General features: G+C 47.5%; 1 protein-coding gene across 2 annotated transcripts in view; it reads right to left on the bottom strand.

Annotated features, from left to right (window-relative positions):
• Nucleotides 1-18,757, bottom strand: part of LRGUK (leucine rich repeats and guanylate kinase domain containing) — a 57,248-nt gene extending 38,491 nt beyond the window's left edge. For both annotated transcript variants that reach the window (XM_083401920.1, XM_083401921.1), the window contains exons 1-8: nucleotides 18,271-18,757; nucleotides 14,877-14,984; nucleotides 12,639-12,720; nucleotides 11,807-11,907; nucleotides 10,283-10,364; nucleotides 4,957-5,081; nucleotides 3,248-3,391; nucleotides 2,840-2,920 (exon numbers count right to left, since the gene is read on the bottom strand). In XM_083401920.1, the coding sequence (XP_083258046.1) occupies nucleotides 2,840-2,920; nucleotides 3,248-3,391; nucleotides 4,957-5,081; nucleotides 10,283-10,364; nucleotides 11,807-11,907; nucleotides 12,639-12,720; nucleotides 14,877-14,984; nucleotides 18,271-18,540 (993 nt within the window). In that variant the 5' untranslated portion in view covers nucleotides 18,541-18,757. The remainder of the gene's footprint in view (nucleotides 1-2,839; nucleotides 2,921-3,247; nucleotides 3,392-4,956; nucleotides 5,082-10,282; nucleotides 10,365-11,806; nucleotides 11,908-12,638; nucleotides 12,721-14,876; nucleotides 14,985-18,270) is intronic.
• Between the last annotated feature and the right edge of the window lie 505 nt (nucleotides 18,758-19,262).

Here is a 19,262-nt window from a genome sequence, read left to right as displayed (position 1 = left end):
TTAGGTCCTGAGTTGTACTTGCCTTCCCCACCTCTTGTTTAACCTTGCCCCTTCACCATCTTGCCTTGTTGTCTCTCCCCACTGCCAACTTTTAGACTGAGTACTCCTGGGGGCAAGGACGCGGGTGGCGCTGTGGGTAAAAGCCTCAGCGCCTAGGACTTGCCGATCGAAAGGTCGGCGGTTCGAATCCCCGTGGCGGGGTGCGCTCCCGTCGATCGGTCCCAGCGCTTGCCAACCTAGCAGTTCGAAAGCACCCCCGGGTGCAAGTAGATAAATAGGGACCGCTTACTAGCAGGAAGGTAAACGGTGTTCCGTGTGCTGCGCTGGATCGCCAGATGCAGCTTGTCATGCTGGCCACGTGACCTGGAAGTGTCTGCGGACAGCACTGGCTCCAGGCCTATAGAGTGAGATGAGCGCACAACCCTAGAGTCTGTCAATACTGGCCCGTACGGGCAGGGGTGCCTTTACCTTTACCTTTTACTCCTGGGGGCAGGGTCTCTTAACAGGCACAACATGGGTCCAAGGTCCAAGGCAGAGTTGCTGTGGGCACACCAGCCTTCTACATCCCGCTTGGTGTCCACCAACACCGTGTCCCTTCTTTATTTTAAAATGTTTTTAATTGAAGCAATTTTTGGCTTTGCGGGAGGGGTTGTTTTGGTTTGTGGCGGGGAAGAGTCCAGTTTTGGAGTAAGGCCTACTTTTTGTCTGTTTGGTTTGTTTGTTGGGGGGGGTGTACTTGTTTTGCCTAGTTACCTACGGGACTGCCTCTCCTGCTATGCCCCGTGGAAGACCTTAAGGTCCACAAATGACAACACCTTGGAGGTCCCAAGTCACAAGGTGGTTAGATTGGTCTCAACTAGGGCCAGGGCCTTTTCAGCACTGGCCCCGACTTGGTGGAACGCTCTGTCACAAGAGACTAGGTTCCTGAGGGACTTGATATCTTTTCGCAGGGCCTGCAAGACAGAGCTGTTCCACCAGGCCTTTGGCCAAGGCACAGTCTGACCCCCCCCCCCATGGTAATCCTCATAGAACTCTAGCCCAATGGTTGCCATTAATTTGATTCAAATTTGATTTTAGAATTAATTGATTGTGATTTTATGTAAACTGTGTTACTTTTACTGTTGTTAGCTGCTCTGAGCCTGGCTTCGGCTGGGAAGGGCGGGATATAAATAAAATTTTATTATTATTATTTTTTATTATTATTTCAGGGGGAGGGTTCTGAGCACCACCAGTTTTTCTTCCATGGAATGGGTATTTCACAGGGCCCACAACAGTTTCTGAGCTCTCCGAATGTCTGCCCAGCACACAAAAAGGTTGGGAAACTCTGGTGTGGATCTGCTTTTACGAAGATGCCATGCAGGCCAACGGCCCTGAGCCTGCCAATGCATATCTAGTCTTCTTTTGGCAAAGGTTCAGAGTTTTACAGAGATGGAATGATTTTTTGCACCCCATACAGGTTCCATCAAAATTAAAGAGCAATCCCCGGTGGACTGTACCACTGACATCAACCAAGGAAGACGGTGCTGAGATATGTGTCATATTTCTTTCCCAGATCTCCGGAAATCATTTCAAAGGGTATCTCAAACCCATCAAAATCGAGATGCCGGTGCTGTTAATCTTCCACACTGCTCAGGACAAGTTATCAACATGTGCTGTATCAGGCTGATGCACAAGCTTTGACTCTGCTCTAAATGTTGCTGTCATTGACAAATGGGATGCCGCAGCTCGTTAATCACGAGAGATTGTCAAGCCCTTTGAATGAGAAGTGAGTCCACCTCACGGAAATTGCATCCAGATTCCAAAGGAAAGCAGGCGCTCAAAAGCCACCTTTCCCCCTTTGCATCTTTAGATGATTCCCCCCCCCCCAGCATTGGTACCCAAGCACCTGGGCCTTGGAATGCCCAGCTGAGAACTTCCTGAGGTGAGCAAAGAATCACAGAATCATAGAGAACCTCCTGCAATGCAGGATTGTCATCTAGATCATCCATGACAGGCGGTCATCCAACCTCTGCTGAAAAACCTCCAAGGAAGGACAGCCAGTGGCATAGCGTGGGGGGTGCAGGGGGGGCCGGCCGCACGGGGCGCAACATCTGGGGGGGGGCACGCTCGCACTCGCAGCTCTCTGCCCCTACCTGGCTCACTCTCTCTCTCTCACTGCAGTGCTGGCTGTGCGAATCCGATCCGAGCCGCCGGGTCGCCGCCCACTGTGGAGGGGAGGGTGCCAGGCGTGCGGTGCGGTGCGGAGAGAGAGCGAGGGACTATCTGGGGGAGGGACAGTGCAGCGGGGGGGGGGTGTGCAAATTACTTGCCTTGCCCCGGGTTAGGGGGCGCAAATTACTTGCCTTGCTTGCCCTGGGTGCTGACAACCCACGCTACGCCACTGAGTCCACCACCTTTTGTGGGCATCTGTTCCACTGAAGAACATCTCCTACCATCAGAAAGTTCTTCCTAATGTTCAGTCAGAAATCCCTTTGGGGCCCAAGGTCTCCTTTCTGGGGCTCTGATATGGGGTATTTGCTGGTGTACTTGTAAAGACATAAAATGCAATAAATCTGCTAGCAAAACAAAGGTTGACCCTGCACCATCTTGGCAAAACAATATAGCCCAAGTTTTCCCAAACTATGGTGTCCAGCTGTTGTTGGACTACAACTCCCATCATCCCTAGCTAGCAGGACCAGTGGACAAGGATGATGGGATTTGTAGTCCGGAAACAGCTGGACACCAAAGTTTGGGAAACCTTGGTGATATAGACGCAGCCCAGCAGCAACACATAGCTTTCCACTCATGGAACAGTTATCTACCTTCTTCCTTTGTGCCTCCTTTCTGTTGACTGACGTACCTGCACAGGGTTGTTTATCAAATTAAGCACTCTGAGGAGAGGCAGGGATTCAAAATATTCCAGTTCACCCAGCTCAGCCACCTAGATAGGATGCAGGAAAATATAGCATTTACTCTAGGGACCCATTCCATGACCAGAGCTCTGTGAATGTGGGGAAAGGCACAGAACCTCCTCCCCAGGCAGCCTGAAATGGAACCCTGAAAAAGCTCTTCTGAATGCCCAAACCGACCCTTTCACTGCCCTTTCACTGCCACATCATGAAATATCATACAAACTTGCAAAGGAGGCCATTTTCAGTGCATGCACACGAAAGCTCATACCAATAACTAACTTCAGTTGGTCTCTAAGGTGCCACTGGAAGGATTTTTTTATTTTGTCCAAACAATATTTTAGTGTGCAAGATCTTACCTGGTTATCTTCTAGGTTGATTTCCTCAAGCAGGTTGTGCTCCTCCAGACCTTCCAAACTGCTGATCTGATTGTCAGACAAGTCCACCTTCTGCAGAACTTTCAGTTCTTCCAAGCCAACAGCCTTCGCTATCTGGTTTGATTTCTGCAAAAGTAATCAGAAGTTTGGGAAGCCCTCGAGAAAAGGAATTATGAACACACGACTGTCTCTTGGGCGAACTGCTGTCTCTCTAAGGCTGACTGACTCACTCGGCAATCTCCTTCACATGTGCTTTGAGGGGATCACTTACTTTCTCTACACCTGGACCTGGTTCAGACACTCCAGGGCCAGCAGGAGCTTCTGCATAAGGAGGAGTGAGCCAGGTTGCAGCCTCAGGTAGAAAATGCTGCGGCATCAGCAGCCCCCTCAATGGTACCCAGCCAGACCCATCATTTTGAAATCATTTTTCATATACTGTCATTTAATTCAATTTTAATTTAAGATCTGATTACATTTTACTTTTGTTCTTTTGCTTACTCCTCAGTTCCCTCTTGATTTTCTACCTTCAGTTACCAGTCCTACTTAAAACTGGAGTTTCTGGTATAATATGAGGGTTTGTTTGTTTGTTAATCTAGAAACAATATTTATTGTTATCGTGAAAATATATCACAGCCATTTGCAACAAAGCAAAAAAATAAAACCATACAGTAAAATGGAATTTATTAATATTTTTTTTAAAAAGATGTCAATTAACCTTTGCTGAAAGATATGTTCTTAATTGCCTGTGTAGGCATGGTGGAATAGAAGCTTTCAGCAGGGGTTTAAAAGTTGGCACAGAAGGTGCCTGCTGAATCTCCAGTGGCAGAGAGTTCCACAGGACTGGGCCAATGAAACTAAAAGTTTGGTTTCTCATTATTGTCAAATGAACCTCTCCAAGCCGGGTTGAGTCGCATCCTCCCAGCCCCGGCTCTTAGATTGTTTTCATCCTACAGCCAACGCCATCAACTCGCATATCTGCATCTAATATTTTATAAATAGTTCCAACCGCGATGGTGCAGGGCACTTTGGGAAGGGGGAAAGACGGGAAACACGAGAGTGGGAACTACAGACTAGGAAAGGTACACAGGATCAAAGGGCTGGGAGGGGGAGTAAATCCCTTCTAGAAGTACAGAAGGCAGTAGCAAAAGAGAGGATCTTTTCAGTGGTGGCTCCCTGGCTGTGGAATGCTCTCCCTGGAGAGGCTCATCTGGCACCTGCATGAAAGAATGCATCCCTCGGGCTGAAAAAGGATTTCACAATGTCCCAATCACTGCATGCAGCATGTCCAGTATCACCTTAAAGGTAAAGGGACCCCTGACCATTAGGCCCAGTTGTGACCGACTCTGGGGTTGCGGTGCTCATCTCGCTTTATTGGCCGAGGGAGCCGGCGTGCAGTTTCTGGGTCATGTGGCCAGCAGGACTAAGCCGCTTCTGGCAGCACACGGAAACGCTGTTTACCTTCCTGCCAGAGCGGTACCTATTTATCTACTTGCACTTTGACATGCTTTTGAACTGCTAGGTTGGCAGGAGCAGGGTCCGAGCAACGGGAGCTCATCCTGTTGCAGGAATTCGAACCGCCGACCTTCTGATCAGCAAGTTCTAGGCTCTGTGGTTTAACCCACAGAGCCACCCGCATCCCACCAGCATCACAGTCCAGCATCACCTCACAACCCCAAAATTCTGCGACTCACCAGACAGAGTGTTTTGATGGGCAGGTTTTTCAGGCCATTGATGGCTGTGATCTTGTTGTCTGCCAGGCTCAGGTAGGTCAGGCACTGGCAATTCTCAAGGCCCTGGATCTCCTCAATTTCGTTATCTGTGCATCAGCATCAAGATTTAAGGAACAAGATTGCACCGCAAAGTGGTTAGCAGTCGGGAGTCCGGCGAGCAATTCCTCTCGAAGAATCCACCACAGTGAAATGAAGGGGAGCTGTGCAACAGCCCTCGGCTTGGGCAATATAATGGCAGTGCACATCATCCGTTTCTTCTCTGGCTTTTTCATTCAAAGCCACCCTAAACACAAAAACGCTCAGCGCTGTCTTTGGAAAACATCCAGGCTATGGGACAAGAATCAGAGAGTTTCTCTATTCCTGTGGATCCATGGTTCGACTGCTGCTACCTGGACTGGGAGGCGCAGGTTCTACTCTTGCTAACTTCCCAGTTTTCTTTTTCTCTAGGTGGGAGGACCCAGAGCTCAGAGACAAAGCACACGCTTTGATCCTAACAAACAGAGCAACCATAACTCAGTGGTGGAGCACCCGCTTGGAGCACAGAAGGTCTCAAGATTCAGCTCCTGGTATCTCCAGGAAGGGCTGGGAGAGAACCCCACCTGAAATTCTGGAGAGCTGTTGCCTGTCTGTGTGAGCAGCACTGACCTAGATGGACCAGAAGTCTGATTCAGGATAAGGCAGCTTCTTAGGGCTTCAGTTAAAACTGAATAGAGGGTTGGTTCTGTTCTCACTGCAAGCTAAACAAGGGCTTTTACAACAGAGAAGAAGGGAAAGAGCAACAACACCTTTGCTGGTGTCTGGAGAGCATCATGGCCGGTGTTGGCTCTCATTTTAATATCCAACCTGCACAACTGAAGCTCTTTCCAATCTCTGTGCCCCACTCTCTCCATCATGGTCCTATCGCCCAAGTGAAGCTTTCTTATGTGGGGTGCACAGAATCTTTTCTTAGCTCCGTATGTCGCAATCTTCCTTTTGTTCCGCGGACATCATGGCTGATTTGGCCACATTGCCGGAGACAATACAAATGAGCGGAGCAGAGATAGCCCGGTGCTCGCCGCATGCAAAGCAATTCCTTTCTCTCCCGCCCCTCGCCCAACCCCCCACATCCTCTTTCTATTCAGAGGAGCAATAATCAGCCTTGGCCCGCATTTCACTCCTGTCACATTATTTTTGCTTCTGCTATGGGAAATTATAATTGCAAAGGGAGCAAGTTGCTAGGCCACCGGCTGACAAGAGCGATGTCACCCGAACACCTTGTGAAACACACAAATAATGTAACCTGAACAGCCAAGACTGAGCTCTGTATTGCCAAGCTGGGGGGGAAAAAACCCTGTCAGGCATGATATTCTGCTCGATCGTGTGCAAGCTGGCAGGATGAGGGCCGGCGTTGGAGGCAAGAGGGTAGGCAGAAAAGAGGAGCAACAGGTGGCCACCACTGCCTTGAAAGGGGGCAACCTTCCTTTTCCAAAAAGTCTCTTAAGTGGAGATCTGTATCCCAGTCTGAGTCTGTGCTGAATCTGAAATTGTTTTTTTTATATATGAATTGTCTGGACTTGTTTTTAATTGTCTTCGTCGCTGATGCTTTTATTGCAAAATCATAGAATCATAGAGTTGGAATAGACCACAAGCGCCATCGAGTCCAACCCCCTGCCAAGCAGGAAACACCATCAGACCACTCCTGACATATGGTTGTCAAGCCTCTGCTTAAAGACCTCCAAAGAAGGAGACTCCACCACACTCCTTGGCAGCAAATTCCACTGTCAAACAGCTCTTACTGTCAGGAAGTTCTTCCTAACGTTTAGGTGGAATCTTCTTTCTTGTAGTTTGGATCCATTGCTCCGTGTCCGCTTCTCTGGAGCAGCAGAAAACAACCTTTCTCCCTCCTCTATGTGACATCCTTTTATATATTTGAACATGGCTATCTTATCACCCCTTAACCTCCTCTTCTCCAGGCTAAACATGCCCAGCTCCCTTAGCCGTTCCTCATAAGGCATCATTTCCTTTGACCATTTTGGTTGCCCTCCTCTGGACATGTTCCAGTTTGTCAGTGTCCTTCTTGAACTGTGGTGCCCAGAACCACAAATCGCTTTGAGACATTTCATGGGAAGTGATTCATAAATGGAATCAAACACATCTTCATTGAGCTCAGCCTTTCCCACAGCTCTTAGCCATGTTAAGCTTGCTGATCAGCTGCTTGGATTAGGGGGGCCAAGTAACAGGGGATGCCTCTTTTGTTCACACCCTGCTTCTTAGGGGCCACCCAGAAAAATTGGCGGTCCTCTGTTGGAAACAGGACCCTGGGCTGGATGGACAGCTGTGGCCTGCTTCCTTTGAAGTAGAGCCATTTTAGATCTTATTCCCCTTTCTTCTTTGAAAATGTACAGCCACAATTCTGCGGTTGCCAACGGTCCAGGGAGCAGCCAGGGGCAAATGCAGCACAGGCTGCCCACATGTGCCAGGAGGCAGGAGATATGCTTGCCTTGGCCTATCTAGTGGGGTGCAAGTCAAGCCAAAGCTCCTTGCCAACACCCCCAGCCTGACATAATCTAGCAAGGCAAGGATCCCAGCCCTTTGGGCAGATCAAATTGAGCATAGAATTTTACAGTCTGAAAGATGGGACTGTGATCTGAATGGGAAAGGGAGACAATCCTATATCTCCACCAACAATCAAGGAGTAAAGCAGATTGGCCATGGCAGGACAGGGCTGATCTGGTCCCTTTACTTGTTGGGATGTCACATGGGAATAAACAAAGAGGCAGGTCTGGGGCTGTTAGCCCAGGCAGGCAGCCACCGAGGGCACAGACCTCAGAGGGCAGCAGAACTGACCTTTGAGGGACACCGTTTTACAAAGATTAGTTTTTGTTGCATCTTACGAATTTCTGATATTTGACTCTTGAGTTTACGTTCTGAAGAATTTCGTCATTTCTGAAGCAATTCGTACCAAGGCACCTGTTTTTGAAAACTGCAGTGAGTGATTTGGGAGCAGGGGTGCAAGTAGTTAGCCTTGCCTGGAGCACAAAATAGCCTGGCGCCAGGACTGAGTAGAGGTCCATTGGTAGCACATGAGACTCTTAATCCCAGGGTTGTGGATTCAAGCCCCGCATTGGGCAAATGTCCCTCCCAACTCTTATGATTCTTTGAGGTAGTCAGATAAGGGTGGGTGAGAGAGACAGACGGACACAGAGAGAAAGAGAATGGATACAGGTTGACAGGAGCTATTCCAGCAACTTGTATGAGCCACGAGGATATCCTTAGAACCTGGGAAGACACAAGATCTACCCACCCGGGAAGAATAGCAGATGAAGCTGATGGACTACATGGAAATGGCGGAAATGACTGGCAGAATCCGAGACCAGGGAGAAGAGTCGGTGGAAGAAGATTGGAAAAAATTCAAAGTATATTTACAGAAATATTGCAAAATTAATGGATGTTAGAAGAATGCTGGAATGAGGTTATATGGTTTTAGCGGAAATGTTATAAAGAATTAAGCAGAAACTGATTATTAATGGGCCAAAGTGGAAAATTTAAAGTTAGCTTGTGTTAAGATAAATTATAGAACAAAAAATTGAGAAAGAGGGAAAGGATTTGCTGAAATAGCAAATTGAACTAGAATACAAAAAAGGGAGGTGTGAGGAGGTCGAGGAAACAAGTAAATGAAAGGTAAAGATATGGAAATATTGGATGTGTTTTTAAATGTTTTTGTTTTTCCTGTTGTTTTGATGTATTGTTTTGTTTTTATTTTTATTTTTGATGTATTGTTTGTTAAACTTTTTATTGCTCTTTTTTTTCTTTTTCTTTTTTCCCCCTCTGTAACTGTTAAATTTCTAATAAATATTATTAAAAAAAAATAAAAAGGATATCCTTAGAACCTGAATGATCAGCACAATTGAGGTTATGCAGGAATCCCATCCACCCCCCCCCCCGTCAGATGTTCTCCTTCAGTACATTGGCTTCACTTCTCAAGCCACATGAAGTTGAGGCCTCCAGCACTCTGCTAGGAGGGCAATTGCATGAAGGAGTTGGGAAGCTGGCCAGGGCACAATCTTGCCCTACTAGACAGCTCCCTTGCCAGCACACCGTAGAAATTCTTGCAGTTGGACAGTTTTGAAGAGAGTGGGCCCTAAGAGCGGTAGACTCATAATCTGGGGAACCGGGTTCGATTCCCCCTTCCTCCACATGCAGCTGCTGGGTGACCTGGGCCAGTCACACTTCTTTGAAGTCTCTCAGCCCCACTCACCTCACAGAGTGTTTGTTGTGGGGGAGGAGGGGAAAGGAGATTGTTAGCCGCTTTGAGACTCCTTCGGGTAGTGATAAAGCAGGATATCAAATCCAAACTCTTCTTCTTCTTCTTCTTCACTGTTTCCACCAAATTCATTTCAAAGACCAGGGAAGCAAGAGTTAAAGCACCAGTGTTTTGTATCCAGGTGATGCAGAGAGACCAGCAGAGTTGTTTATCCTTTTTCTCTAAGCCCCCTGGGAGAGAGAATGACTCAGGGCCAGCCTCCCTGCGGAAGACGAACATCTTCTTAGCAAGCATTCCTCATACTGATATTAGAAGTACTCGGGTTTCAATATTCTTTTGCTCTACAGTTCCCACCCCTCTCTTTTGGTTATGTGCCCAAGAAGTCACTTCTCCTTCATCCAGAATCACAATGACCAAGATCAACAGTGTGCGTGTGTGTGTGTAGAAGAGAGATAGAAAATGAACCTATTTGCAACAGATTAGGATAGTACATGGGTCTGAAAGGCCCAATCCAGAATTATCTTTTGGGGAGACCTCCCACTAAAGCAAGGCACCCCGACCCCAGATATCCAGCTTATCCAAGGGCACAACAATAACACCCCAAAGGAAACTTCAGCTGGCCAGGCTCAGTATCTGGGTAATTCAAGAGAGATACATTTCAACTCACCACGATTTCTCTTGCACTGAATATATACAAGAAGAATATTGCAATCTTGTTGCCTTTGGGATCTGCTGTTGTTGCATTTTACTGGAGTAAAATTAGAAAAATGCATTTAGCGTATGATGCGCTATCATTCCATCTTTTGGTATGGATTTTTTAAAACAACAACAACAACAACCACGCACATGGAAACCATATTCCAGCCTTCTGGACAGGGCGACCCACCGATGAAAACAAAATCAACATTAAATTGCATCCTGGACCAAACTCGATCACAGGATGAAGATTTGTGTGTTTGTTTAAAAGCCCCCAGGATTGATCTTCCAACACTCTGTCGTATCCCACTTCTCTCCAGAATTTCTCTTTCACTCCCAAAAGGATACCGTCAAGTATGAGCTTCTTAAGTGACTGGTAGGCAGAAAGATCTTGCATCGCTTGGATCTTGTTGTGCGAAAAATCTGCTACCTGGAGGTGGGGTGGGTGGAGAGAATACATAAAGATACCATCATAGGGTCTATAATTTGTATGTTTGTTGTTTCTGCGGAACCAAAAGGTCTTCTGTTCGAATTGGACACACGACTGGAGCACAAACATGGGGTGTGCATGTGTTTAGAACTGCCTGCATTTAACCACTTGCTTGGTCGTCATTGGCTTTAGCAGACGTATGTGTGAAATTGCCTGTAGGTGAACGATCAGGCTTGCAAATTGGGGGAAGAGCGCTTGGCTTTACCAGCCTGACTTGCTTCTGTGCTGGCAGCGGCTTATGGAAGTGGCATCACTTCCCCTGTGGCTGGTACAGAAGTTGATCAGGCTCCACCACTGCTTTACAGCCACTGAGGAATCCGGCTGACAAAGTGGAGAGAGGCTGCTCGGCTTCACCAGCCAGTTAGCTGACAGGGCTGGCAAAGCAGCATGTTCTGTCTTTGCACAGGGCAGCCCAGTTGGCTCCAGCGCCAAAGTGCTGCCCGATGCAGCTCCAGACGCACCCGTTACAGGACCCAGAAGCACCCTGGGCAAAAGAAGACAGTGGGTATGCCTGGAGCATGTACAGGAAAGGAAGAAAAGGGATCCTTTCCTATACCACAGCCTTGTAAAAGGGATGGGGAAGAAAAGAGGCAGCAGGGGAAGCTTAACAACAGCTGTCCTTCTTTCAACCTGGAAATCTGTTCACTAGTCTGCTAGCAGCAATTTCTTTGCAGACTAGCAACTTCTGGGGGCTTAGTAACAAGGCCTGTTCAGAGACAACAAAAATATTTTGCAAAACAGCACTTTGGAAATTTTCTAGCACTGTTTTGCTCCACTTGCACACGTCTATGTTGAATCAGAAGCTTCAGAATGCATACTGGAGCACCAATAAACACAGAGTTCTCCATGCCGTGACAGGTTCTGAAAGGAACCCCTGGGGGAAGAGAACAAACAGAGCACTCTTTTCCTGCCAATTTCAGCTACTAAAGACCGTTGCCACAAGATCACCACTATCTCGACATCAGTTTCATTTCTTTTATATGCCTCCATGCTCTGGGTCAATCTTCTCTGCTCTCTATTAATATACCAGCTTGAGGACCCAAAGAAATTTTGGATCACAACTCCCTCTAAAGATGGCATTGTTTGCTCCCGACACGTTTTGAATCTAAAAATACCTTTGCCATGTTGGCTTAAAATTGCATTGGACAACTAGGCGATTCAAGGGAAAACCTTACATGGGGACCAGAGGCAGAACAATATTGTTGGTGCTGCAAGAAAGTTCAGTGGAAACTGTAGGTTCAACTCCATACAGGCTCAATTGGCTGAAGATTTCCAAGAAATGGCAAATGAAATCATTCCTTTCCTTACTTGCTTAGAATCTGGTTGGCTAGCCAGCTGCACTGAGGAGACCTGAACTCAAACAGAACCCACAAAATTCTTACTTGAAGATTCTTGGGTGGTTTGAAGTCAAAGTATGTGGTTAGTTCATTATGGGAAACGTTCAGGTCCAACAAGTAAGGCATGTAACTCACACATGAAATATCTGGAAACGAAAGAACACGGGGCAGGGGGTAGAAGTAAGAAAAATACATGGAGTGCAGAAACTGGACGTCAGGGCTGTGTGGACTCAGAGCTATGAAAACATACCTACTCTGCTATTGATAGAACAATGTCATGCGCCCAGGATACATATGCAAAATGAGTCAATTTGCAGGATTTTCTCCATTTTGCATAAGTTATCCTGTGGCTTTTCACCAGTATACATGTCCCTCCTCTGCTAACCATGAGGTGGTGGGGCAGGGAGAGACGAGGATCTCAAAAACACTGCTTGATGTTATTCAGCAATTCTGGTTTATTTCACAAAATGCTGTCCACACGTGCATAAGTTTGTCTTTGCAAAAAATATGAGCTAGAAACTACTTCTTCCTTTCCTTTTAAAAAGGAGACTGAGATTCTTAGGGAGTTGAACACAATTGGCAGATTCCATACCTTGCAGGTTTCCTGCACACTCACAGGCCTCTGTACAGACCATTCCCTCTTATGGCAGGGGGTTGGACTCGATGGCCCTTGTGGTCTCTTCCAACTCTATGATTCTATGATTCTATGTGCTCAGGACTTCTCCCAACCCTCCTTACATCCTTTGCAGGGACCACTCTTATTTTCATTCCAAGCCACGTTGCAATGTTATCATTCTCATTGTTTTCTCCTCCTTGATTTCCTTATACCCGAAAGAGCTTTACAGCCAAGAGACTTACAAAAGTGGCAGCTACGTACCATCAATTTTATTGTAAGAAAGATCTAGCTTCTCAAGGTGGACGTATCTGCAGAGAATGCTAATGTCACTTAATTTGCGGTCCTGTGGGAAGAAAACGGGGGAAAGGAGTTAGCATGTGCAACCCTGCGCTTGCCTTCTCTTTCAAGAAGACACCAAGGCACAGTTCTGAAAATGAGGTTCTTCATTAACCCCCTAAAGTCTTTCCAAAAAGAATTCATCCCCTCGAGTCCCATTTGGCCATCATCCTCTCACCTACTGGGGCAAATTAACAACCTAATGTTCAAGTTCCATTAACGTATGGTATATGGGAGCATGTCTGTGTCCAGGTAAGGGGAGTCGGGATACACCAACAGAATCCCCAACTTGTCTCCATGAACCCTTTTTGCTTCCTTTCTTTTCAACCAGAGTCCTCAAAGCGGCTGACAACAGTTACCAAACACAACAGATAGCTCCAAAACAATGTGCTCCAAACCCAAAACCACCATCCCCACTGTAGCAGGTCCTGGTGCTGCCTTTGCTTGTCTCCCTCCCCCTCTCCTCCCTACATTACCTCTACCCTAAGAGGCAGTATGACACGGGTGGCGCTGTGGGTTAAACCACAGAGCCTAGGACTTGCCAATCAGAAGGTCGGCGGTTTGAATCCCCGCAATGGGGTGAGCTCCTGTTGCTCGGTCCCTGCTCCTGCCAACCTAGCAGTTCGAAAGTACGTCAAGTGCAAGTAGATAAATAGGTACCGCTCCAGCGGGAAGGTAAAGGGCGTTTCCGTGTGCTGCTCTGGTTCGCCAGTAGTGGCTTAGTCATGCTGGCCACATGACCCGGAAGCTGTACACCGGCTCCCTTGGCCAGTAAAGCGAGATGAGCGCCGCAACCCCAGAGTCGGCCATGACTGAACCTAATGGTCAGGGTCCCTTTACCTTTTAAGAGGCAGTATGCCTCTGAACACCAGCGGATGGGAATCAAGACTAAGAGAAATTATAAAATAAGTAACTATACAACCTTTAAAAGGCACCTGGAAGTTTTTAATGTTTGATGTTTTGTTATGTTTCTGTAGATACGGAAGCTGCCCAGAGTGGCTAGGGTGACCCAGTCAGATGGGCGTCGTATAAATATGATGAGGATGGTGATGATCAAGAGAGGGCTACTGAGAGCATCCCCTGCTTGTGTGTTTCCCAGAGGCATCTGGTTGGCCACTGAGAGAACAGGATGATGGATCAAATTCACTACTGGCCTGATGAAGCAGGCTCTTCTGTTACATTCTCAATTTGATCTGGAATCAGCTGGACATCATTTATTTAAGAATTCTAACTTGCCATTTGGGGGTGCCCTGCCTTCATAAGACAGTTTACAAAAAACCAAAGCACATAGCATAATAATAAATAATGAGGCTGCTGAATGAGATACGACGGCGACTACTACTACTAATTTATTATTTATACCCCGCCCATCTGGATGAGTTTCCCCAGCCACTCTGGGCGGCTCCCAATCGAGTGTTAAAAACAATACAGCATTAAATATTTAAAACTTCCGTAAACAGGACTGCCTTCATATGTCTTTTAAAAATAGGATAGCTGCTTATTTCCTTGACATCTGATGGGACATCAGGGCGGGCGCCACTACCGAGAAGGCCCTCTGCCTGGTTTCCTGTAACCTCACTTCTCGCAATGAGGGAACCGCCAGAAGGCCCTCAGCGCTGGATCTCAGTGTCCGGGCTGAACAATGGGGGTGGAGACGCTCCTTCAGGTATACAGGACCGAGGCCATTTAGGGCTTTCAAGGTCAGCACCAACACTTTGAATTGTGCTCAGAAACGGGAGCCAATGCAGATCTCTCATTGTCATGTGTCAGACTGAAACACTATTATTGTTTTATGCAAAACATTTCCTAGTTATTTAATTCATTCCACTTATGAACTGCTTCCTATAAAGTGCCTCAAAGCAACCAAAGCCCTGCCTTTGGGACAAGGTTGGGCACTCTTCCCACCCAACCATTGCAATCATTTCAAATCAGAACAGTTTCAAGTAACATTGGTCCTTTGGAGCAGTTAAGTTCTAGTGGGCAGAGGGGATTTCTTAATGCAGCATCAGACCTAATGCCTCAAATATCACATGTACAATAGGGGTAGAAGCACATGATCATGAACTTGAGCAAAAGGTCATCAGTCCAGCCAGTAAGGCCAAGTTAAGGATTCAGGTGGGAGAGGATGTAGCTTTACCGCAAAACTATTTGCTATTAACTCACCGAAAGTGACAGATCGAGGTAGACATGCTCTGTGCCCGGGGCTGAACGCCCCAATTTTTGCAGAGCTTCAGCAGTCATTTCTTCAGTCAGCACGCCATCAAATTCCTCCTAAGAGAGAGAAAGGCAGAGTTTTGGTTGGGCTAAAATAATCAAAGTCGGACAACCTCCCTAAAGAGGTATGCCCAACTGTGAGACAAGATTAGGGCTCCAGCTGAGTCCTTTCCCCAGAGGAACATGACAAATACCTTCGCTCAATCAGTGCAAAATAAACAGAGGGCTACAGACTAGAAGCGTCAGGAGCCCATTTCCATTTTCGGCAAACCTGCCATTTGGCAATTAGCTTCTATATTTGAGTTTCTAACACTGTTTTCCAAGTGAGGCACGCAGCAGCCTCAGCGCTGGCTTGTAAGGCCACCGACCAGGCAAAAGTGATGAGCTGCAGCCCAGGAGAGAAGGCGATCCAATGCCACGGGTGAGGTAAGGTTGCAGCCTTTACTAGGGAATGTTGCCATCATTGGGCTACAACCCAGAAACTGGGAGGATAGCAAATATTTTATTTTTATTTATGATAATTAGTAAGGTAAAGGGACCCCTGACCATTAGGTCCAGTCGTGGCTGACTCTGGGGTTGCGGCGCTCATCTCGCTTTATTGGCCGAGGGAGCCGGCGTACAGCTGCCAGGTCATGTGGCCAGCATGACTAAGCCTCTTCTGGCAAACCAGAGCAGTGCACGGAAACACCGTTTACCTTCCCGCCAGAGCAGTACCTATTTATCTACTTGCACTTTGAGGTGCTTTCGAACTGCTAGGTTGGCAGGAGCTGGGACTGAACAACGGGAGCTCACCCCTTCGCGGGGATTCGAACCGCCGACCTTCTGATCAGCAAGTTCTAGGCTCTGTGGTTTAACCCACAGCAGGTCATCTTATTTATATAATAAAAGCGTTAGATCAAAATGGATGGCATGAGGCCCCAGGCATCCCCCACCAAGTCGTTGATCATTTCCACACATTTAGGTAGGTGCAACAGCACAAAAGTGGTTGGTGCGCTAAGAACATTATTTTGCCACACAGATGCTCAATAAAATCCTGGTTCCAGTAACCATCCACCTTGCCTCTTCTGGGGCCCTGGGATGCAGCTGGATGATGTAACGCATGAAACAAGAGCTATACTGGCATTGCTAGGTCCTCTCCTGAAGCCTTCAGTGTAGAGGTAGGATACCTTAGCATACCGACAGGTGCAGGCTCCATCTGGCAATCCCCGTGAGAATGAATGTTTCATTTAATATAAGCATAAGTGGTTAATTTAACAATTGTATTAAACAGTAAAAACAAATAGGAAGCCGCTATAAATGTATTTTTAATCTTCTGTTGGAAGCCGCCCAGAGTGGCTGGGGAAACCCAGCCAGATGGGCGGGGTAGAAATATATTATTATTATTATTATTATTATTATTATTATTATTATTATTATTATTAAGGCCAGATCAGTGCTCCATCTAGACCAGTGGCTCTCTGGGTTCCCAGGCTGCACAGCCATTCCCAGTCCTACCTGGAGATGCCATTGGGAACAGAATCTTGAGCCTTCTGTATGCCAAACAGGTGCTCAACCACTGAGCTATGGCTCTTCCCAAACAGAAACATGGGAAACTGTCTTAAACTGAAGCAGACCATTGATCCATCCACTCAGTACTGCCTACACTGACTGGCAGAGGCTCTCCAGAGTTCCAGACACGGCTCTTCCCCAGTCCTGCTGGGCGATGCTGCCGGGAAATGAACCTGGGACCTTCTGCCTGCAAAGCCTGGGAAAGCTAAGTGGGTAGAGCATGAGACTCTTAATCTCAGTGAAATATACTCAGTCGCAAAGTGATTTCATGCTCTTTATTCAGCTCGTAGTGGTGAGGAGGAATGAATGAAAGTCCCCTCAAAGTATCTGCCTTATATACATTATTTACACAATGGGCTGCACATGATTGGCTAATTCAGGAATTCTACTGTAAGCCAATCAGGTTGTGGATTCACTTCTATCTGGAGCATGATTGGGTGGTTCCTGCCAACCAATCATACTGCTGCATTGTTCTAGGACCAATCAGACTGCTGCATGCTGAATCCTATTGTTCTAGACCAATCAGACTGCTGCCTTTTGGATCCTATTGTTCTAGGACCAATCAGACTGCTGCATGCTGAATCCTATTGTTCTAGGACCAATCAGACTGCTGCCTTTTGGATCCTATTGTTCTAGGACCAATCAGACTGCTGCATGCTGAATCCTATTGTTCTAGGACCAATCAGACTGCTGCCTTTTGGATCCTATTGTTCTAGGACCAGACTGCTGCAGTTTGGATCCTATTCAACAGTACATAACACTCAGGGTTGTGGGTTCGAGCCCCATGTTGGCCAAAAGATTCCTGTATTGCAGGGGGATGGACAGGATGACCCTCGTGGTCCCTTCCAACCCTGATTGGCAATGGAAGAGTGCGCCTTTGCGGGTGAAGTCAAACTCAAACCATGGACAGTTACAGCGTCTGCTGTGGCTGCAGAGGCAGATATGGGAGAGACATGTTTTGTTCCAGCTGGGGCAGATGAAGACGTCCGGTTGTGCTGCTACAGATGCACCGTGGGGTTTCTTCTACCTGCGCTCCTCCCAGCAGCCCCTTTCCAAGTCTGTTTCTATGTTTCTGCCCCCTGAGATACATGGGCTCTTCCCCCAAATGGGATCAGGAGGAGAAGCTGCCTTAGAAAGCTTCAAATTGGTCCATCTAGCTCAGTGTTTTCTACACATACTGGCACCAGCTCTCTAAGATTTCTCCCGGCACTACCCAGGGGGTTTCTGCTTTTTTGTAAATTGCTTTGCAAACGCGGCATACAAATGTTATGGAGTAAATAAATAAACAAATGCTGTATTGTTTTTAACACTCTATTGGAAGCCGCCCAGAGTGGCTGGGGAAACTCAGCCAGATGGGCTGGGTATAAATAATAAATAATAATAATAATAATAATAATAATAATAATAATTACTACTACTACTACTACAAAGGACGGCCGGGCACGCGAGCCCCCCCCCCCCCCACACCTCCCTTAACCCAAAATTTCCCGTAATCATTCGAGTAGCGCGAACCCTTCCACTCCACCATGCAAATAAGCCTCCCGTATTTCTCCCTCTAGGCGCGCCTCCCCAGAGGGCACTCCCGTATTCTCCCTCTAGGCGCGCCTCCCCAGAGGGGCACTCCCGTATTTCTCCCTATAGGTGCGGGGTCGCCGTTCCCGTAATTCTCCTTGTAGGGGCGCCCTCCCCAAACGAACCCGTGCCCGTAGTTCGCCGAGTAGCGCCCCCCTCCCTTTATAGACAGACAGATGCCAACCCAGGTTAGGGGCGGCGAACCCCCCCCCCCTGCACCCACCTCCATGGGCTCGGGCTCCGGTTCGGACTCGGTGGACTCCTCTTCCTCGACGGCGAGCTCCTCCTCGTCCTCCTGGTTGAACGTGGCGTTGCCTTCCAGGCCTTCGGTGGCGGTGCCCCTCGGGAAGCGCTCGTCGAAGCGGCTGAGGAGGAGCGAGAAGGTGACGGACGGCGAGGTCGCCCAGGAGCGCAGCCCGCCCGACCGGGCGTCATCGCCGCTGTGCGCGCTCCGGATGGCGCTGCGCCCGTAGAAAGGCGAGCGGGAATGCATGTCGGCCAAGGGGGTCCTTCGTGGGGGTCTCGGTCTCTCTTTCTCTCAGGGGAAAAAAGGCCGCCTGGGAGACGCCATCTTGTGTCCCTGCCGTTGCCCGGCAACAAGGCGGAAAAGGGGGGGAGCGGCGCAAGGCCCGCCGGGAGTTGTAGTCGCCGTCCTCGCGCCAAAACGGCGCCCAGGAAGCCCGCGCGCGGTGCACCGCGGGAAGTGTAGTTCGGCCTGTCAGAAAAGAAATGAGCGCGCGGGTTTCGAAATGGTGGCTTATTTATTTACTGCCACGAAACTTATATCTCTAAATGGTTCCTTATTTATTTCCACACACACACAAAAACAACTGCAGTGGAAACCTCGACGAGGTTTACAGGAAGAATAAAAGCCATTAGATCATAAGGGATTTACAAACATTTAAAATAGGACCAGAAGTAACGAATTCACCCCACTCTTTTATTCTTATTGTTAATTTACCACACTAAGCTGTACTACAAAAGTAATGCGGATACATCATTTCCTATCTGTAATAACTAATAATTTTGGCATATTTACACTTTGAAACATTTTTGGTATTCAGAAATGTTTATCTGAATGTTATCATTGCTTTGCTCTTTTTATTCCACCTAACTGTTGCATGTCATAGGCTCTGATGTAAGCAGAGATGTATCTCAATGCTACCGTGTTAAATGGAATAAAAACTATGTTACAAAGAACAACTACACCCCAAA

The sequence above is a fragment of the Podarcis tiliguerta genome (assembly GCF_965153285.1).
Source record: "Podarcis tiliguerta genome assembly, chromosome: 10".
NCBI lineage: Eukaryota > Metazoa > Chordata > Lepidosauria > Squamata > Lacertidae > Podarcis > Podarcis tiliguerta.
The sequence above is the reverse complement of the archived record's forward strand: the minus strand, read 5'-3'. Positions and strand labels throughout refer to the sequence as shown.